Source organism: Tamandua tetradactyla, chromosome 1 (genome assembly GCF_023851605.1).
Source record: "Tamandua tetradactyla isolate mTamTet1 chromosome 1, mTamTet1.pri, whole genome shotgun sequence".
NCBI lineage: Eukaryota > Metazoa > Chordata > Mammalia > Pilosa > Myrmecophagidae > Tamandua > Tamandua tetradactyla.
Window position 1 is genome coordinate 10,731,837 of NC_135327.1, and position 18,364 is coordinate 10,750,200.

The 18,364-nt window shown below is 45.3% G+C and overlaps 1 protein-coding gene and 1 long non-coding RNA gene across 8 annotated transcripts in view; one reads left to right on the plus strand and one right to left on the minus strand.

The window, feature by feature from the left end:
• LOC143690646 (uncharacterized) overlaps positions 1 to 3,992 on the minus strand; it is a 43,210-nt gene extending 39,218 nt beyond the window's left edge. Inside the window, exons 1-3 of the long non-coding RNA XR_013179159.1 lie at positions 3,873 to 3,992; positions 1,223 to 1,338; positions 16 to 101 (exon numbers count right to left, since the gene is read on the minus strand). This is a non-coding gene — a long non-coding RNA (uncharacterized LOC143690646). The remainder of the gene's footprint in view (positions 1 to 15; positions 102 to 1,222; positions 1,339 to 3,872) is intronic.
• CHD6 (chromodomain helicase DNA binding protein 6) overlaps positions 1 to 10,897 on the plus strand; it is a 261,441-nt gene extending 250,544 nt beyond the window's left edge. For all 7 annotated transcript variants that reach the window (XM_077168258.1, XM_077168263.1, XM_077168247.1 and 4 more), the window contains 4 exons: positions 351 to 803; positions 2,483 to 2,674; positions 3,713 to 3,832; positions 9,979 to 10,897. In XM_077168258.1, the coding sequence (XP_077024373.1) occupies positions 351 to 803; positions 2,483 to 2,674; positions 3,713 to 3,832; positions 9,979 to 10,875 (1,662 nt within the window). In that variant the 3' untranslated portion in view covers positions 10,876 to 10,897. The remainder of the gene's footprint in view (positions 1 to 350; positions 804 to 2,482; positions 2,675 to 3,712; positions 3,833 to 9,978) is intronic.
• The last annotated feature ends 7,467 nt before the right edge of the window (positions 10,898 to 18,364 follow it).

Sequence of the window (18,364 nt, forward strand, 5' to 3'; positions counted from 1 at the left end):
TATTTTTTAACTCACCAAGTGATTTTGATGTGCAAATGAGGTTGGAATCATTGAGTCATAATCTTGCCATGTAGTTTATGGACTAGCAGAATTAGCAGCATCTGAGAATTTGTTAGAAATGCAAAATTTGTTAGAAATGTGGAACTTAGGTGCCACACAGGCTCACTGAATAGAATCTGCATTTTAACAAGACATCCAGATGATTTGGTACTAAACTTTGAGAAGCCCTGACTTAGAAGAAACTGATTAGAAATAATACTAGGCCCAGGGAAATCAGGCTTGGAGAAAGAGCTGGGATTCAGCCACAGAGTGGAACTGAAACAGCTCTGTTGCCACATGTATGTTCACAGGAGAGCTTCTTGTCTCCAGTGTTCACAAAGGATGAACAAAAGCACAGACGTCCTTATGAATATGAGGTGGAGAGAGAGGCAAAGGCTCGGAGCTTGGAACAGTTCTCTGCCAGCCATGGGCACCCCTCCACTGTCCTCAATGGCTGGCATGGAGAGTCAGCTATAGATCTCTCCTGCACATCAGAAGGGTCCCCAGGAGCCACATCCCCTTTCCCAGTGAGTGCCAGTACCCCTAAGATTGGGGCAGTCAGTTCACTTCAAGGAGCCCTTGGCATGGATTTGTCTGGGATTCTACAAGCTGGGCTGATCCATCCAGTGACCGGACAGATTGTCAACGGAAGCCTAAGAAGAGACGATGCTGCCACAAGAAGGCGGAGAGGGAGACGAAAACATGTGGAAGGGGGAATGGACTTCATCTTTTTGAAGGAACCTTCACTTCAGGCGGGAATTTTGGTGGGTATATAAGGTCATTAAAATAAAAACATTGACATTTCTACAGTGAGAAACAAACCCTTCTTCCTCAGATACAAAATATTTGGCTTATAGTCTTTTAGTCTTATCTGTTTGTGTTCACTCTCATTAAAAACTATCCTCAGTCTGTTTTAGAAATAGGTATTAATCCGTAATGGTCCTTAGTCTACATTCAACCTGGAGAAATGAGCCAGGAGCCCTTACTAGTTCAGAGAGAAACAACTCAAGTCCTCCTGTGTTTCTGGAAGAGCCCTTGGTGATTGAATGTGTGTAATAAGAAAAGGTTCAGTTTGGGGCAGCATTTCTCCAGGTTAGTGGGGCTTTTCTTTTCAGGACCTGGAATCTGAGGGAAGGAAAGGAGTCAGGAATACCTAAATGTTGATACTGGCTGCTTGACTTACTGGGTGATCTTGGGTGCGTCGCTGGGCCCTTCACTCCTCTGTAAGGTCAGGGCAGCAGCATCTATTGCAGAGGGTTGCCACAAAGATTCACTGAGCTCATACCACAGCACCACATCCTAAACTCAAAGGAATTCATTATAAACAGAAAAGGTCAGAAACTATACCTGGCAAGGGGCTCCTTTAGACTTTGCTTAAGTATTAAAGACCATTGAACTATCTTTGTATTTTGTTTTTTCCCCATTTGTTGAATTTAGAGCTCCAGAACAGGAGTCATATTTCATGTTTCTTGTTTTAAAAAAAATAATAATAGCCACTGTGTATTGAGTACTTACTATGTGCCAGGCACTGTGTTCAAGGATTTATGTGATTGTCCTATTTGACCCTCACAACAGCCCCATGAAGGTAAGTGTTATTATTATTCCCATTTTATAGATGAGGAAACTGAGGCTTAAAAGCATTAAATATTTTAGCCAGTATTACCCAGCTAATAATTGGCAGAGCAGGGCTTTGTGTGTCTAGAGCCTGAGAGCTTTTCCTCCTGAGCTGTGTTATTTAGGTTATGTCTTCCTCTTAGATTTTCTTTATCATTGGTGAAGCAAAAGGGGCGGATTCTCTGCCCAGTCCTATAAGCTTTTAAAAGGTTGGCTAATGTTTTAGAAGTACAAAGCCATAGTTCCTCTGATTTATCTGTAATCATCATAGAACTCTAGTGGGATGACTGATAAAAACAATGTTTTTCCTTGGTCTCAGAGAGTATTTTTAAAATTTGTTATGAAACTATTTATTTAGCACTGACATGGTAGTTTATCATTAGACCCCATTATAGGGCATTGGAAATACAGAAAAGAGTAAGTCAGGCATTCAAGCTCTAGAAGCAGAAATAGGCAAGGAAATAAATCACAGTGCCGCATTTTTCATTGTGTGGAAGAGCTGTGAGCACAGTGCTGTGGGAGAACAGAAGCTGGAGCAGTCGGTGTGGCCTGGGACAATCCAGTTGTGACAAAGGAGGTAACAGTGACTGAGCAGATAGACAAGGGAGGAGAGGAGCATTCAGGTAGGTGGGACATCCAGCATGTGCACAAGTTGATGTGAGCATCAGTAGTGCGTGTAGGGTTTATCCAAGCACTCTAACAAGAGTGATATTAGAGTAGAAATAGATGCAGAGATTTAAAGAAAATCTTAGCAGATGTCATTTCCTTGTAGAAACTAGTTTTCATTCTATTGTGATTAACTACACGTACTTGTTTTCCCTTTGTCCAGGAAGTTCATGAAGACCCAGGGCAGGCTACTCTGAGCACCGCACACCCTGAAGGGCCGGTGCCTGCTACCTCAGCACCTGAGACAGGCACAGCAGCCGGCAGCCAGGCTGAGAAACCCATTCCCAGCAAGAGTCTGCTCGACTGGTTGAGGCAGCAGTCTGACTATTCCCTAGAAGTTCCTAGCTTTGGGACAGTAAGTGTTGGTTTGTGCTGTCTCAGACCACTGCTTATTTCCTGCTAACTTGGTGCAGGGTTTTTTGATGAGAAGCTTGCTGAGAAAAACCAGGAAGTTGAAGCTGTTTGAGAGAAATCTGGGTCAACTGAGAATGTTTAAATTTTTTTTTTTAATTTCAAGTTTAAATTTTACTTAAATTCTCCAGTAACAGAAATTAGTCTGTCAGAACATGGTGCCAAGTAGTCAACATACAAGATCTTAGAAGAATAGAAGTTGCCTAAGTTCAGCCCCTCCATCCCCCATAAATTTACCAGACAATATTACCAGCTCACAGGGAGGTTTTTAGGTTGCCTGAGTTCTGCCATTTCATGAATTCTTTCCTGCATATTCTTTTCAAGTTAATACATTATCACCTTTTGGGGAAGTCTGTTCTTAGTTTTCTAGTTACTACTTTGGGGACTTTTCCTTCAGGTCATATTACTGCCTTGCCCTAAGTGCTTCACGTTAGAAATAGGACAGAGCACTTCTGAGCATGGACCTTTAAGACACACAGATGTCCTTTCTTAGTTTTTCTTTTCTTACCTGCTCATCTACCTCACCACAATAGATCTAATTAAGAAGATACATAGGTAGAGAGCTCAACATAAAAGGAGGAGCAATGCATACACAGACATATACCTTCCAAAGACAAACAAAACCAGCCAGGTATGTAGTAGAGAGAAAGAATCAGAGAAAATGATTTTTGGAGGAAAAAGCTAACAACAAAGCGGTGCCCCAGGGGGTCAGCTCAAGTGTTCTAGTCTGGGCAGGTGGGCCCACAAGGCCAGCAGTCATCTCCATGGCCTGGGCTCACTGGTCAGCTCTCGAGCATTGATGCTTCAAGGAGAGAAAGCCTAGGTGGGGCTTGGTGCCTCTTTCCTCTGACATAAGCTTGACTGGATCCAATGCACAGGGCCATTAATTAGAAAAAAGCAAAATCAGATGAAAAAATACCACCCTTGTCAGAAGAATCTGTGATAGAATACTTTGTAATGTCAGTTTCCATTTCCCTCCTAGAATTTTTCAGACAAACCGAAGCAGAGGAGGCCACGCTGTAAGGAACCTGGAAAATTGGATATCAGTTCTCTGAGCGGGGAAGAAAGGATTCCTGCTATCACCAAGGAGCCAGGAGCAAGGGTAAGGACAGGACTATAAACAAGGAGCCAAGATTCCTTACAAAGGGTAGTTTCCTTGTAGAGCCACCCTCCAGAGGTAGTTTCAGCTGAGAAATGGGTAGTGGGGCCCTGTTTTCTAGGAGATGAAGAGGCCAGCACAGGAAATTGGTAAATGGTGACCAGTGGTGCTGGAGCATTTCTGACTGCATTGTGACATCCCCGGTCATTTGTTTTCAACCCTTACCTCCAAAACTGTTTGCACTTACGCCACCCCCAAAGCTTGGTCCTGTCCCGTCCCCCCACCCCCGCCCCGATTTGTGGAGAGTTACAAAGAAAAAGAAACCATCAGAAGTCTTTTTCCAGTGTTTAACAAACTTCATTGTTAGAAATTTCCTTTTTTTTTAATCTAAGTTTTCTGGCTACAATTTAGGACATTTCCTCCTAGGCCATCCTCACTGCCGATTAAAAACAGATGAGTTCAAGCATAGCCCTTTTCCTATTATAGAATCATAAAACTGGAAGGGACTTCAAAGACATCTGCAAAATACTTCTAGTATAACGAACCTGAGTTAATTATAGTTTACAGATGAGTCAAATTTGGAATACAAATTTCATAACCTCTAGGGGGCGATAATAACATTTCAAACTTAAACTGTTGAGCTTTTGGAAAAGTGTACATAAATGTGCTTTAAACCTTCTAAAAGTACATTCTTCCCAAATAGGTTGCTTACAAAGAGCCTCGTGGGGGCATTTACTCCTCCCAGGTTGTTCCATAAACTCATAAGCTTTCCTGAATGCCTCTTCAGTACTCTACCGCCAGCTCCATCTTTCCTTGTGTATTAATTCCCTTCTTGGTGGGATTGGCTGAATGTGATTTCTTTTTTTTTAGCTTCAAAAGACCACCCACCCTTGTCATTTCCTCCTCCTTGTGCAGAAAGAAGTTGGTATTTAATGTTCTCAAGGAACTTATTATTGATTTTGTCACCTGGATTGTTACTTTTCTAGCTGCCCTGCACACAGGTGGCACTCTGTCATCTCCGTCTGTTATCACAACTACTTTGGAAGAGAAACCTGTCTCCCTGATGTGCTGCTCATTAGAAAGTTTATCCCATTGGAAAAGCTGCCCTTTTCCCCTCCCTTGTTATTCCCAGAAAGTGTCCTTACACCCCTTTCTTAGACCTTGTTTGTGCTATGCAGATTGATTCAGCTTCAATTTTTTTCCCATCTGTCTTTCCTCCACCCTTCATCCTGTCTCTACACATTCTCCTTTTGTCTTAGTGCATGGTGTCTCGGTTAAGTTGTCTCAGCTGAGTAAAGACCTCCAGTTCTTCCTTTGTTGTAGTCTCTGCACTATTGGATTATGACGTGTCAAAAAAAATCACGTGGTTTCCCCCTTGGCTTTCTTATTTCTTTTTACATGTTAAACAATATCCTTCATGTTCTCTGGAAATTAATGTTCGTCACTCCCTTGCAGATGCTAACCTCTTGCCAGAAAACCTCTATCTGAGCTGTTCTTGCAAGCCCCAGTCTCTTACCAGTGATGCACTTTCCCTTCATTGTGAAATAAACACAGTCCCTGCCTCAGAGGCCCTTTACTTGCAGTAAGGCGAAAAGAGGAAGCACTTGTGCCCCTCGTCCACAGAGCTGCTTGTCCCCAGGAGGGTGAGTCCCCTCGAATTCATGTCCTCACACCTCATCCTGTGACAGGAGACCTGACCACCTATTTTCTTTCCCATCAGAAATCTTACCACTTCTTATAGAAACAGATTAAAATCCCACACTGAACTTCTTCCTTCCTTCAAGCTCACAAGTCCCTTCTGCAGTGTATGCTGTGGCTCTGCTGGGCAGGTACCACAGACTTAGCATAGCACGCAGGCTCTGCATAAGGCTGTGGAATTAAACTTTCAAAATGCTGAGTACATAATGGTCACTCATGTAAAATATATAGACCCATATATTTTATATGTAAAATATATGAAGTTTATATGCACATAGACTTTAATATGTTAATATATGTAAATTACATGCTTGTTTTACATGTATGTGTAGATTTTATTGGTTGTGCCTTTAGAAAGTAATATGCGGATATATCACATCACTTCTCCTAAGATTATTTTCCTATGTAAGTATTACCAGTATCATACATGTAAAGATTAATAACTTGTAATATCTAGTATCCAATTTATTTTTCAGAATTCTCAAGATATTCTAAAAATATCTTTAGAATTGGTGGTTTATTATGTTTTGTTCTCAGGCTTTTTAAAACTAGGATCCACATATTGCATTTGGTTATTAGAGCTCTCTTCACTTAGTAAATATTTGTTGGATGAAGCTACAAACCTTCCTGCAATAAGTCAGGAAGCTCTAGCCACCATCTTTCTCTTATCTCTACCCAAGAGTTAAGTTTTGGATTTGGGAACGCACAGGCTTTGGGATAAATGCTAACAAGTATTCATGAAGATGTTCTTAGTTTGGAATGCCTGTATAATCCTCCGGGAAAGCAAATCTGCCGCCAGCATGGCTTAAATGGTCTGCATGTCTCCTTTTCTTTGCTCTCTCTGCCCTCTCCCCAGGCCTCCTCTGAAGGAGGAAGCAGGTTTGCTCCCAGGGTATAGTTACCAGGAGGGACACCTGCCAAAGTCCGACTTGGCCGCTTCGTGTGGTCACAGAGCTGCTGGAAAGGGTGCCTAACTAGGGTGGGCAGGAACCGGGCTGCCAGACTGACTCCCTCCCACAGGACGTGGTTAATGGAGACTTCCTCTGCCAGTGCTCCTCTTGCTTTGTTTTAGATGGAGAACTGTTCTCTTACCCCAGGGCCTTTCTGCTACTGCTCTCCAGAGCTGAGGCGGAGAGGAAACCAGCTAGTGCTTTCTTGGCATATTTCCATTTTTAAAAGGGCCCTCTCTATGTCCATGGTCCTCGGCCAGGGCAGGGCAGGGACACTTAAGGATGCTTGAGAAGTGCTGCTTTCACTTCGTGGGCCGGGCTAGGGAGGCCAAAGGACCACATGCAGGGCTCAGACTGGTCCTAAATGTCTTGTCTAGTCCTGAGTGAGTGCCCTCAGAGGTACACATGTCTGTGCTGTTACCCAATATAAAGTGCACTGAAGGAGGCCTGATTTATTTTATTTCTGGAAATAAAGTAGAGGCAGTATTCATCAAGCTCTGAGTTTGTTTTCTTCCCAACAGAAAGACCTCTGAGATCAAACGTGCCCCTCCCGCTGGAGTGTTATGGGTGTAGAGGGATCACTTGTGGCACAAAGAAAACGTAGCACTTTTCCCTGGCTCTTTGTGGAGAAGTGGGTTCAGAAAAGCTTTATGGTCTAGATAAAGCTAGCCCTGGCCAAGGCCCTGGGCTGAGGTGTGTGGCCAGCGGAGCCCAGAGACTGGGCAGTGTGGACAGAGTGGCCAGCCCAGAATGAGACAGTTTGTACTGATGAGCTCAAGGTAGACTGGTATTATGCTTTAAACCTGGCCCCAGTTCATCAAGTCCTACTGCCTTGCTTAGAAACAGGAAGCAGCTGGGACTTCCTCGGCAGGTAATCATCCCCAGGACCACAGAGGGCAGCTCCTCCCCCACACTACAGAACTAATCAGCCTAGCCAGTTGCAGCTGGTCAGTCCCATGTGCGAATGAGAGGGCTGTGGCGTGATGTAGTGCATGGATAGGGCTCTGGGAGCCTCAGGACCCAGGTTCCAGCCCTGCTCTGTTCCTGGCCACCTGTGTCATCAGGCACATCCCTGCCCCTCTCTGGAAATCGCTGTCCCTGTTTGTGAAAAGAAACGAGAGTAAACTTGGCAGTTTCTGAGATTTCTTCCAGCTCTGTGATTTTAAAACAGATCTTTTTTAGATGAGTTTTCTCTTCAGTCAGACATCGATTTGTCATCATAAAGCTTTTCTGCCCGCAGTTAACTAATTTTTATTGAATATTCTTTGGAAAATTGAAGAACAGGTATAGGGTTCCCAAAATAACATTATTTCTGGGGACTCAGAAACATTCATACCTATGCATCTGCGGCTTCAAGAATGCAGTAAGGTGACCTGATTTTGGTGATTAGTAGAGGCAGAATCACAGTCCTGGAAGTGGGGAGTGGGCCTCTGCGTTCTTGGACGCAGTAAGGTCCTACAGGGGGTGGACTGGCCAGGGGCACCCTGACAAGTGGGTATGTTGGTAGATTGTCCTACAGCTACATGCAGCAGCCCTCTCAGGCTCAAGAGCTCATGAAAGGAAAGGCAGCAAGGTCAAAGGAGACCTCTGCTACTGCTTTAGAAATCAAGACCAAGTCGCAGTACCAGACCACCCTCCTGCCCTGCCCTGTCACCTGTGCTAGGTGGTCACGGTGTCTCAGATAGAAGGCTAGAGTCCTTGGCGCCTCTTTGCCTCAGGGAAGAAAGAGATGAAAAATGTCATAGATCAAGAAGTGACTGCCTTGGATCAGAGGAAAAGGAGTTGTCTGTGGTAACTGTTTGACATGACACCCAGAAAACTGTCGTGGAGAAAAGAAAAAAGCATTTGCTTTCAAAGAGAAGGTGGTAAAAGAATACCAGCTTTGTAACAGAAACAAAAGAAGCCTGAGAAGTTAGAGCTGCTTTATTTCAGTGGCTTATGAAGGGAAAATGACTTCCTACAAACCCAGGGGGGAATTATTTCTTTTTTTTACATTCCTATATACAAGAAAAGACTGAGACTACCCAACAATAGAAGTTTAATTTGACTTTTTTTATACAGTGTGCATATTACCTTGATTAAAAATCGATAGCAAAAAAAAAAATCTAAAAAATTATAACAATTAGAAGGAGTAGAGAAGAACAGAAAGAGAAAAAACAAAAGGTTTACAGTACATGGTTGGGTCAGGTTGGGTTGCAGGGGTAAGGAGGAATGCAGGGATTTCAGGCACTAAGTGTTGCAGAAATTTTCCCTTCACATGAGGAAGCCTTCTTCCCTTTATATGGGAATTATTCATGTCATTTTTTAAACAAATCGTTGTAATTGCAATGGTTTATTTAAGTATCTCTTAAAACTAGACTGTAAGCTTCAAGAGGGCAGGAGAGGCCCTTTTCTTGTTTTCTGCTTTGTCCTCTTTACCTTGCAAAGCTCCTGAACCCCAGTCCCAGAGAAAGGAGAGAGTGGAGCCACCAGAGAAACCACTCCTGACTTGACACCTCCCACTCCCCCTGCTGCTTGTCACTCATTGATCATTTTAAAGCATTATGTCTCCTCTGCAAGTCTGTGTAGCCTCTTCATCTTGATGTGTAATGGATAAGTATTAAAATGTGTGATGCCAGATGACCTGCAAATACAGTGTGGAGTCTCAGGCACAATCACATGGAATCCATGTGGCACAGAAATGCTTAATAAGGGAGCTCTTTGCTAATAAAGGAAACTGGAGAGTAAACCTCTGAATAGAGGAAAAATCAAGTGTTTCCCTTAAAGGAAACTACAGAACATCACTTATTTTTACGACATTTCTTCAACAATATTCAAGAATTCCTTCATTTGCTCGTCTGATACGTAGGGATCCTCTTGTACTTCCAAGTAGTTGTCCTCCAGGAGCTCACAACCCAGAAGGGAGTGAGGCAGGCTCACCCATGATAGTGTCCCTTTAGCAGGTACTTCTCCCTGTAGATCAGGTAATGAATTAAACATTTCACTTTATAAAAACCCTAAAAGATCTCATTGTCCTTTTTTACTGAAACTGAGCAGTTTACTGGCTTGACCCAAATCCCACAGCCATTGCAGAGTCAGGCTTTAAACTCAGGTCTGTCTGACCCCCAAACCTTGTCTTACACATTAAGCTTTGTTGCATCAATTAAAAGTTCTTCCTGCCATGAAGAAGACAGATGTTGGGATCTGAAGGATGTCAGCCGTAACAGTCTCCACTCTGACAGATTTTGTATGGGGCAGACACCACTCTTGCCCAGCAAGCACACTGCTTGGTTACAGGCACTGTGGCTGTGCCCGTGTGGCTGGCTGAGGGAGAGACCCTCTGGGCAGGTCCAGTCCGAGGAGAGAGCTGTGGCACTGGGCCAGTAGACGAGAAGCGTGCCTGCTTTGGGACCCTGTGTGGAGCTGGGCAGAATAGAGCCAGTGCAACCGATCAGCTGTTCTAAGGTGGTCGCCTGCCATCCAGTAACCTTCAATATCTTTCATTTCTTTGTCCATTTTCAGGGGTTTCTTCCAGAAAACAAGTTCAATCACACCCTGACTGAGCCTGTTCTTCGAGATGCAGGTCCCCGCAGGAGGGGGAGGCGGCCTCGGAGTGAGCTCCTGAAAGCTCCTGCCATTGTGGCCGATTCTTCCTCTGGAATGGGGCCCCTGTTCATGAATGGACTGATTGCTGGAATGGACCTGGTAGGACTTCAGAACATGAGAAATATGCCAGGCATCCCTCTCACTGGACTGGTAGGGTTCCCGGCCAGCTTTGCCACAATGCCTGCAGGTGAAGATGTCAAAAGTACCTTAAGCATGCTGCCTATGATGCTGCCAGGAATGGCCACGGTGCCCCAGATGTTTGGTGTCGGGGGGCTCCTCAGTACACCCATGGCAACTACCTGCACTTCGACTGCTCCAGCATCTTTATCAAGCACAACAAAAAGTGGTGCATCAGTGGCTGAAAAGACTGCAGAAGACAAGCCAAGTAGCTGTGATGTAAAAATGGATAGTTTTGCCGAAGACAAGCCTGGACCTAGTCCATTTTCTGATCAGTCTGAACCTGCAATAACTGCTAGTAGTCCAGTGGCTTTTAACCCATTTCTCATCCCAGGGGTGTCTCCTGGACTCATTTACCCATCCATGTTTCTCTCCCCTGGCATGGGCATGGCTCTGCCGTCCATGCAGCAGGCCAGACATTCTGAAGTAGTAGGTCTAGAAAGCCAGAAGAGGAAGAAGAAGAAAACAAAAGGGGATAACCTGAACCCCAACCCAGAGCCTGCTCCCGCGTCCCAGAGGGAACCAGGGAGTGATCAGAACTGCACAGAGCCCAGTGCCCCTTTGCTCCCAGATAGAGAACTTGTGGCACAGGCCGGGGAAGGGGGACTCCAAGACTCTAACAGTGACACCAATTAGAACTTGTTTCATTTAAAATCATTGTGACTTGTAAGTTTCTTATCCCATAAAGGTTTGTTACTTCCCTCACTTCACCTTCATAAGAACCTGTGTTTCCATAAGTAATATTACCTACCTAATTTCCTGTCTGAGAACTATGGTAAAAGATGTTAATAGTTGCAGGGTCTTGCCACTTCATTAGGTAGGTGTTGTCTCTCTAGTCCGGGAGGCACAGGATCCCCGTGGTTACCCAGCTCATTCCACAGCGGTAGTTATCACAGTTCTTCGTGACACGCCCTAACCCCTTCTCGTCCAAGTTTCCCGCTTACTTGAGGAGGAAAAATGACAAAAGAAAGTTGTCTAGGGATCTACCATAGAAGAGTTGACGAACAGAGACAGAGCAGCTCATTTTACTGTGAGCTGTGTTGGATGGGAAGAATGTAATGGGGGAACCAAAAAGCACAGAAAAAAAAGTGCTGGTGTGTATTTTTGAGTTAAAGTATTGCCCTATTTTATCATGATTACTAAATGAGTAGTAATAGACAGAAGTATATAACCTAATGGTTGAAAATACATATATTCATTTCTTTATAAAAGACAGAAACCTTACTGTTAGTAATATAATTTTGCCCTTTGTTATGGTTTTTCAGATACCTGCAGCAAGAAGAAATACTGACTAGGCATTATTTTATATATATGTGTTACTCCTCCCCCACTCCACTCCCCAAAGTTAAAATTTTATTCTCAGTTTGAGAGAGTTTTATGCACCTTGAGTTCCTGCACAGGGCTGGGTGATGAGCTCCCACTCCACAGAGCTCGCTGCTTCCCCAGGGCCCACCCCTGCTCTCACTCCTCCTAAGAACTGGCCTAGCCACTAATTGACATCTCTGGTTTCGAGAACACCAGGGCCTAGTGGGTTTTTATTTTGTGCTTTCCTTTACCCAGAATAATGCGCCTTCTGAAACCTGCAACAAAATAGTCACTCAACACTTTTACACTTGCTAAGTCCTTTAGTCAAATTATTCGAGGTCAAAATGTGTATCTCCTTTTATAATCCGACTGTGAAAGGGTCTTTTCTCCTCTCCGTTACTGCTCTACTCTTTTATATTTCACAATCGGACCCAAATTCTAAACTGTCAAGTCAGTTGAGACTATGTTGTGAATTAACATTTTCTCTTCCTCGGCTTCCTGTTTGGGACCCCAAATTCGCTGGGAAGAACCTGCTCCAGCAGCGCTTATTCCCGTTTTCCATCTCCTTCCCCTCATTGTATGTCCCTTTCAACAGTAGTATTCTTTATTGGCAGTTCATACTCCGAGACGTGATATCAGCTCATGGTTCAGTCCTCTGGGGCACAGGCTGTGCGGGGTGGTCGGAAGTGTCGGGAGTGTCACTAGTATCAGTTTCACTTTTTGTCACAATTTACTGTATTTTTTACTTTTTCTGTTACAGTTTTGCTAATTTATCAGAAGGTCCAAAAGTTTGACATAATACTTCAGTTTGCATTATTTATTTATGATGCTTTTGTCATTGTCTTTTATACATTTGGGATTATAAATTATGTAAATGTTAAACTGAGCATCTCAAAGAAGTCTGTTAAATCGTGACCGAAAAATCAGTCATATGTATTTTCCGAAAGTGGAATCCCAGTTCTGTGAATCAAAGATGTAAAGCAGAAATTCTGTAACTGATCATATAGGAAAGAATCCAGTAATTGAACAAATTCTATTTAATGACATCCTTGTAGAATAGATGTTATATGATGCTGACAACAGATTTCTTAGAAATGCTGCTATCTCTATTTAACTAACATTTTGTTCAGTTTTGCCTCCAGTGGAAGCGGAAAGGGTTTTTTCAGCTGTTAAATCCTAAAAATCAATATAATTTATTTATGTAAAAAAAAAAATCACTCAATCAATATATTTTTGAACCTTTTAAGTACTAATTTTCTTTTTATCAAGTAGAAAAAAAATGTATTTGCCCTAAATCCTTAAAATACAAATGCTATAAAAACTCATGTATCTTGAAAGCCTTACTGCAAATGAGTATTATAGACACCCAGCAGAGTCTGGGGTCTCTTCGTTGTCGTTGTTGTTACTGTTTTGTATGGAAAAGCTGCTTTCCCCAGGTTTCACTTATAATCTTTAGTAGGGCACAGGGTTCAATATGGATTTGATTTTAAAACCCACTAGCATGCTAAATCCCTTGTTACCCTTTATCAAACCTGTATGTTAACTCTCTGGGTGTTTAGGCTTATGTTTGATTGCTATTGTGACCCTGTTTACAAAATGAAAATGACACTCTGTGGATTATTTGCTCTGTAAGGCATAAGTGCTTCTTATGATTCTTTTGACGTTTCCAAGAGCAAAAGCCAAATTTAAACTCTCTTCGGCAAACGTGAGCCTTTTCATCGAATTCCATGTCACTCACAGTCATACCTTTCCTTGATCCTCCTTCACCCCATGTCTTACATAATAAATTGTCTGTGGTCTTGATCCTGTATTTAAAAAACAAAGTTTAGAAGTCAAATTTGTGTTTGAGGAATTCAGTGGAACTTGGACGTGTTCTGCTGCCGGGGCAGTTTTCTGAATGCATCATATGTGCACAGGAATCAAATCCGCTGCCCACCCTCGGTGCCTAATTTGTGCTGGGCACTTTATGAGGGTTCGCTAAATATTCGTTCATGTGGATTGACATGATTTTTCTCCATCTACCAGACACCTGGGATACATGACACTGAGAGGGAGTGGCAGCACAGCATCCCACTTCTCAGACTTGGGGCCTGAAAGCTTCTGAGCTGATACCTGGAAAATGCCCCTTCCTTGTGCCACATACTAGAAGTCCCATCTCATCACATACTCAGGGACTTCTGGGGGGACGAGAGTAATGTGGGTTGGAGAAGATCCATACAACCACAGTAATATCTCAGCAGCTGAAGTTTTAAAAACTTTACTTTTGGGAAGCATCATTTTCTCAAGCCCCAGAAGGTCTGGGTCAGAATTTATCATTGAGGCCAACAGGAAAGAGGGCCAAAACCTCATGCAGGATTGAGCAGGTGGCCAACCCAGCCTCACCCCTTGTTGGTTCCCTCACAACACCTGGCACCTCCTGGGTACCAAGAGATGGGTGGATGAATGGCCTGACATATGAGTGAACATGTAGATAAGACGGGTAGATGGGACATCCTTACAGTAAGGCCTGCTACAGCTTCTCAACTAAGAAGTTGTTAAAGGTTTTATCAATGTTTGATTGAGACTTAAAGACCCTCCTGGATAAAGTAATGATACAGGCAGAGTACATGAGATTATTGATTTCACTCTTTGCATCAAACCTTGCTTCAGTAGATGCTATCTCCTTGTGTGAGGGCAGAAGAGTCCAGTTAGTCCAGTGCTTTCAACTCGTGTTACATGTGTGTTTGCCATAAGTGATCTCATTTGTCCTCATAGCATCTTGGGAGCTGGGTAGAGGGAGGCTGGCATTGAGGCTGCCCTCATGCGAGTCAGCAGAGGATGCCAAAGATACCTCATCAATCACAAGGAGCAGAGCTGGGTAGACCCTGTAGTCCCACTGGCCCAGAGAGATGGCACCCCAGACCTGAATTCCTAAGGCTGGAACACTGGATTTTGTGGTGCCAGTCTCGGGCCGCTCCACCTCAGAGACCGACACTGAGTGGAGAAATTATTTGTGGAAAAATTGGCAGTGGGAACAAATGGAGCACTCAAATAAGTGTCACACCCTCTGGAAAATTTTATGCTTGTCTCATTTACAGTGAACTCCTTAACATGGATTCTTGCAAGAATTACCATTCGTTTGCCTGATCCGGAAGCCACGGAAGGATTTGTTTCTTAGGTCAGAAACAAGGTTCTCCCACGACCAGTGATTTGGACCTTGCTAGGCTGTGACTGTGCCCTCAGCCTCTCCCAAAGCAAGTACAGAGTGGGTCTGGGATTAGACTCAGAGTCTGCAGAAAACAGGCTTCCTGGCTTGCTTCATTCCCAGAGCTCTGCACTCAGGAAAGAAAGGGACATTTTACATGAACCCATTAGCCTGGGAGGACTGAAGGGATAAGGAGGTTATTTGGGGACTGGGGAATAAATCCAGGAGCCTCTCTCAGTGTAGGGTTGCCAGATTTAGGGGGGAAAAGGCCCAGTTAAATTTGTATTTCAGATAAACAGTGAAATTTCCTAGTATCTCCCATGCCGTACTTGTACACTTAAAATTTTTAAAAATTTTGTTTACCTGAAATTTGAATTTTAATGATCTGGCAACCCTACTTAGTGCTATTAACATGTGCTTACCAGTCATTTCCCGTGAGTGGGGCTTGTTTTAATTGCTTTGCGGCCTTATTTTCAATTCCCCCCAAAACTGCTGCTATCATCATTTTACACATACCTGAGGGCCTCGGAAAGACTGACTCCAGAGCTGTAGACTGAGCAGCAGGGAAGTCAGTTTGGGCATCTGTCGTGTGGGGCCTGGAGCAGACCCCATAGCATCCATAGCAGAGCATTGGGTGCTAGTGGTGAGCAAGGGGAGAGGCCGTTCTGGCCCATACTGCCTCTGGGCTACTACGAGCTCTGAGACTGGCCTGGGGAGGCAGCTAACCCAGGAAAGAGAGCACTTCCCTCCCATCCCAGCTGAGAGGTTGGCCGGCCTCTGAGCCCGGGGACCACCCTGAGGACATCCTAGGTTCCTGGGTGCTTGGGACACTAAGGCAACATCCAACCATAGAACGCGGGAAAGAGAGACGGCAGAGTCGTTTGGGTGATTCCCACTCAGCTGGAAGGGCCTAGGGAAGGGGTGTCCTCCGAGACTTGAGAGGAAAGGCAGGTTGCAAGTGATATAGGTTGAGTTTCCTTGATAGCAGACCTTAAAGAGCCGAGCTTTATTTCAAGCAGGAAACCTGAGGACTGACCTGGAAGCACAACCAGCAATCCCGTTTGGGAGAATGGTGGTCCAGCTTGTTGGTGTTAAAACGGCTTACCTCTCACCCAAGGGCGTTTGTGGATCTCCCACCACTAACTGCTGTGCTGGTGCTGCAGGAGCCATCTGGGAAGGGGACATCTGCCTCCCTCACCCATGCCCTGACCACCAGGGCAGCTCGGCCACATCTGCCACTAAAGGTTGCCAGTGAAGGAAAGAATAGGACGGCGGCCACAGCTCTTGGTGGGGGCCGACGCTGCTGCTCCTTGTGCCCCGCCTTGCCCCCTGAGCTCCGTGCAGCCATGGTCTGCAGGTGAGGGGGTGCACACAGGTCGTGGCCGCTGCCTTCTGTCGCACACCCAGTGAGCGGAAGAACTGGGGTCAGAGGCGGGGCTAGGGTGCCCCAGGGCTTGGCTTACAGAGAAGCCTGGGGCTCAAACGCTCCTCCTTACATGGGGGTCAGCTCCTCACTGCTCTTATACAACCCATGAGCAAAGAATGGATTTTCCATTTTTAAATAATTGAAAAAAATCAAAAGAATATTTCATGACGTGAAAATTATACAGAATTCAAATTAAAGTTTTACCGGAATGCAACCATGCTTGATCCTTTATGTACTGTCTGGGACTGCTTCCACACCACCACGACAGAGCTGAACATTTGCGACAGAGACAGTACGGCTGGCAAAGCCTCGAGTCCTTTGCAGAAAAGGTTTGCTGGTCCCTGTCTGAGAGCATCCATTTTATTCACAGGTTCAGTGCAAAAGCTAATTTGAAATATTTCTGGATCAGCTCAAGCGTGGTTTTATATGCATTTGAGTCATACAGTTGAAAATGATTCACATCCACTTAGAAGATCAAACAGGCTTCAAAGACAGGCTGGACTTGGAGCCGCCTCCACGCCCCAGGGGATGCTTCACTCTGGAGGGCGATTTGGCGCCGCCCCGCCCTGCCCCGCCCCCCACCCCCACTCTGCCCCCCCTCCCCCTTCACGTGTGTCTGGTTTGTGAGCAGAACAGGAGGGCAGATTGGAAGAGGCCCCAAAGAGGGCAGGAACAGGAGGGTCAGGAGGACACAGCTCTGGTTTATAGACCAGGAGGCAAAACCACCCACAACATGGGAAGTGGCCAGCCCAAAAGCCCTTGCAGGTGGCCTGGGGACTGCCCACCTGCAGAGCGCACAGGAGGGCAGCCCCCCAGGAAGACACGCCTGACACAGGGAAACCCAATGCTGGTCACGTTCCCAACTGGAGTTCAGGCGACAGGCAGGCTAGGTGTCGGGGAGCTGAGTCCAAGCAAGCAGTGGCTCCAAGCCATGGCAGGTGCCCTGGCCTAGCTGAGTGGAAGCCACGTCCTAGGAAGCAGAACCCAGAGGAAGCCAGGAGAGAGCAGCTGCAGCAGAATCCGCACAGCGAGTCTGTGACTCCCCGTCCCGCCCTCCCTCAGCCTGTGGCTCAGAGCAGCAGGCATCCCTCCTCAGCCCACCCCACAGCCAACTCGACCTTCATTTGACAAAGAGGTAGCAAGCTGCCTCCAAAGCCACTGAACCCTTGGGATCTGCTTGGGGCCTTGGCTCTCCTGCTGTGTGCCAAGCGTGGCTGTGCAAGAGGAGACAGACTGGGCACCACCCTTCTGTGAGGGACCTTAGAGCCTGCTTGGGGCATAGGACCGACCCGGGAACTACCAAGCCCACTGGCCTTTGCTCCCTACCCACTGAGTACAGGTAGAGGGTCTGGAGGCAGCCAGTGGATTGCCCGTCGGATTTCAGGTCCTTTGCTGGCCAGTGGCAATTGCAGAGCAGCTATGGTACAGCTGCTTTCTGTCATCGTTGAGCATTTGAAGGTGATGGCAGAGAGGTAGGAAGACAAAGAGAGGAAGTACTATAATTTTCAGATATACAAGAAGAGAGATTTAACTAACTGCAGCCTAGTAAATTTGGCATCAACCCTAGTGTTCAAAATTGTAGAAGGAATTTTTAAAGATGTGCCCCGGGTTTCCCAATACCAAATCAAACCGTGCCCCCCCTTCCCTTTTTGGTATGACTGTTGGATAAAAAGAGCAACTTCTGGTATTTTTCATGTTGGTGGAACTCTCCTGGAGAGTTCTGGGACTTTGTCCTGCCTGAATGGCTGGCTCTAAGAAATAGGGTTCCATCTGGGAGACCTCAGTGTTCCCGGGCGCTTTTCTCAACACATACCATTGTCCATATACTCAGATGCCTACTGGACAGAATGGATGACATACGTGAGTGACAAGAGCCAGATCTGAGGCAATGGGAAGCTGCGGGGACTACGGAAACTGGGCATCTGTCACCTGCGCTCAGCGGGACAGCTGCTGTCGGCCGTAGCCAATTGCTACCTGCAGGAATGTAGCCCTGTGTTCCCCGATACCTGATTTTTTTTTCAATAGAGGATGGAATTCAGCTATTTATGCGAAATCTTCTGATTTTTAATTACATGCAGTGGATTCAATCAAAATAATAATAATAAGCCACAGGGCAGACAAGTATCTGCCTGCAAGTTGGGTCCCGGGCACAGCCTAAGTTTGCTCCGTGAGGAGTTGCAGAGTCAGGGGCATTGAGAGGCAGTCAGCAG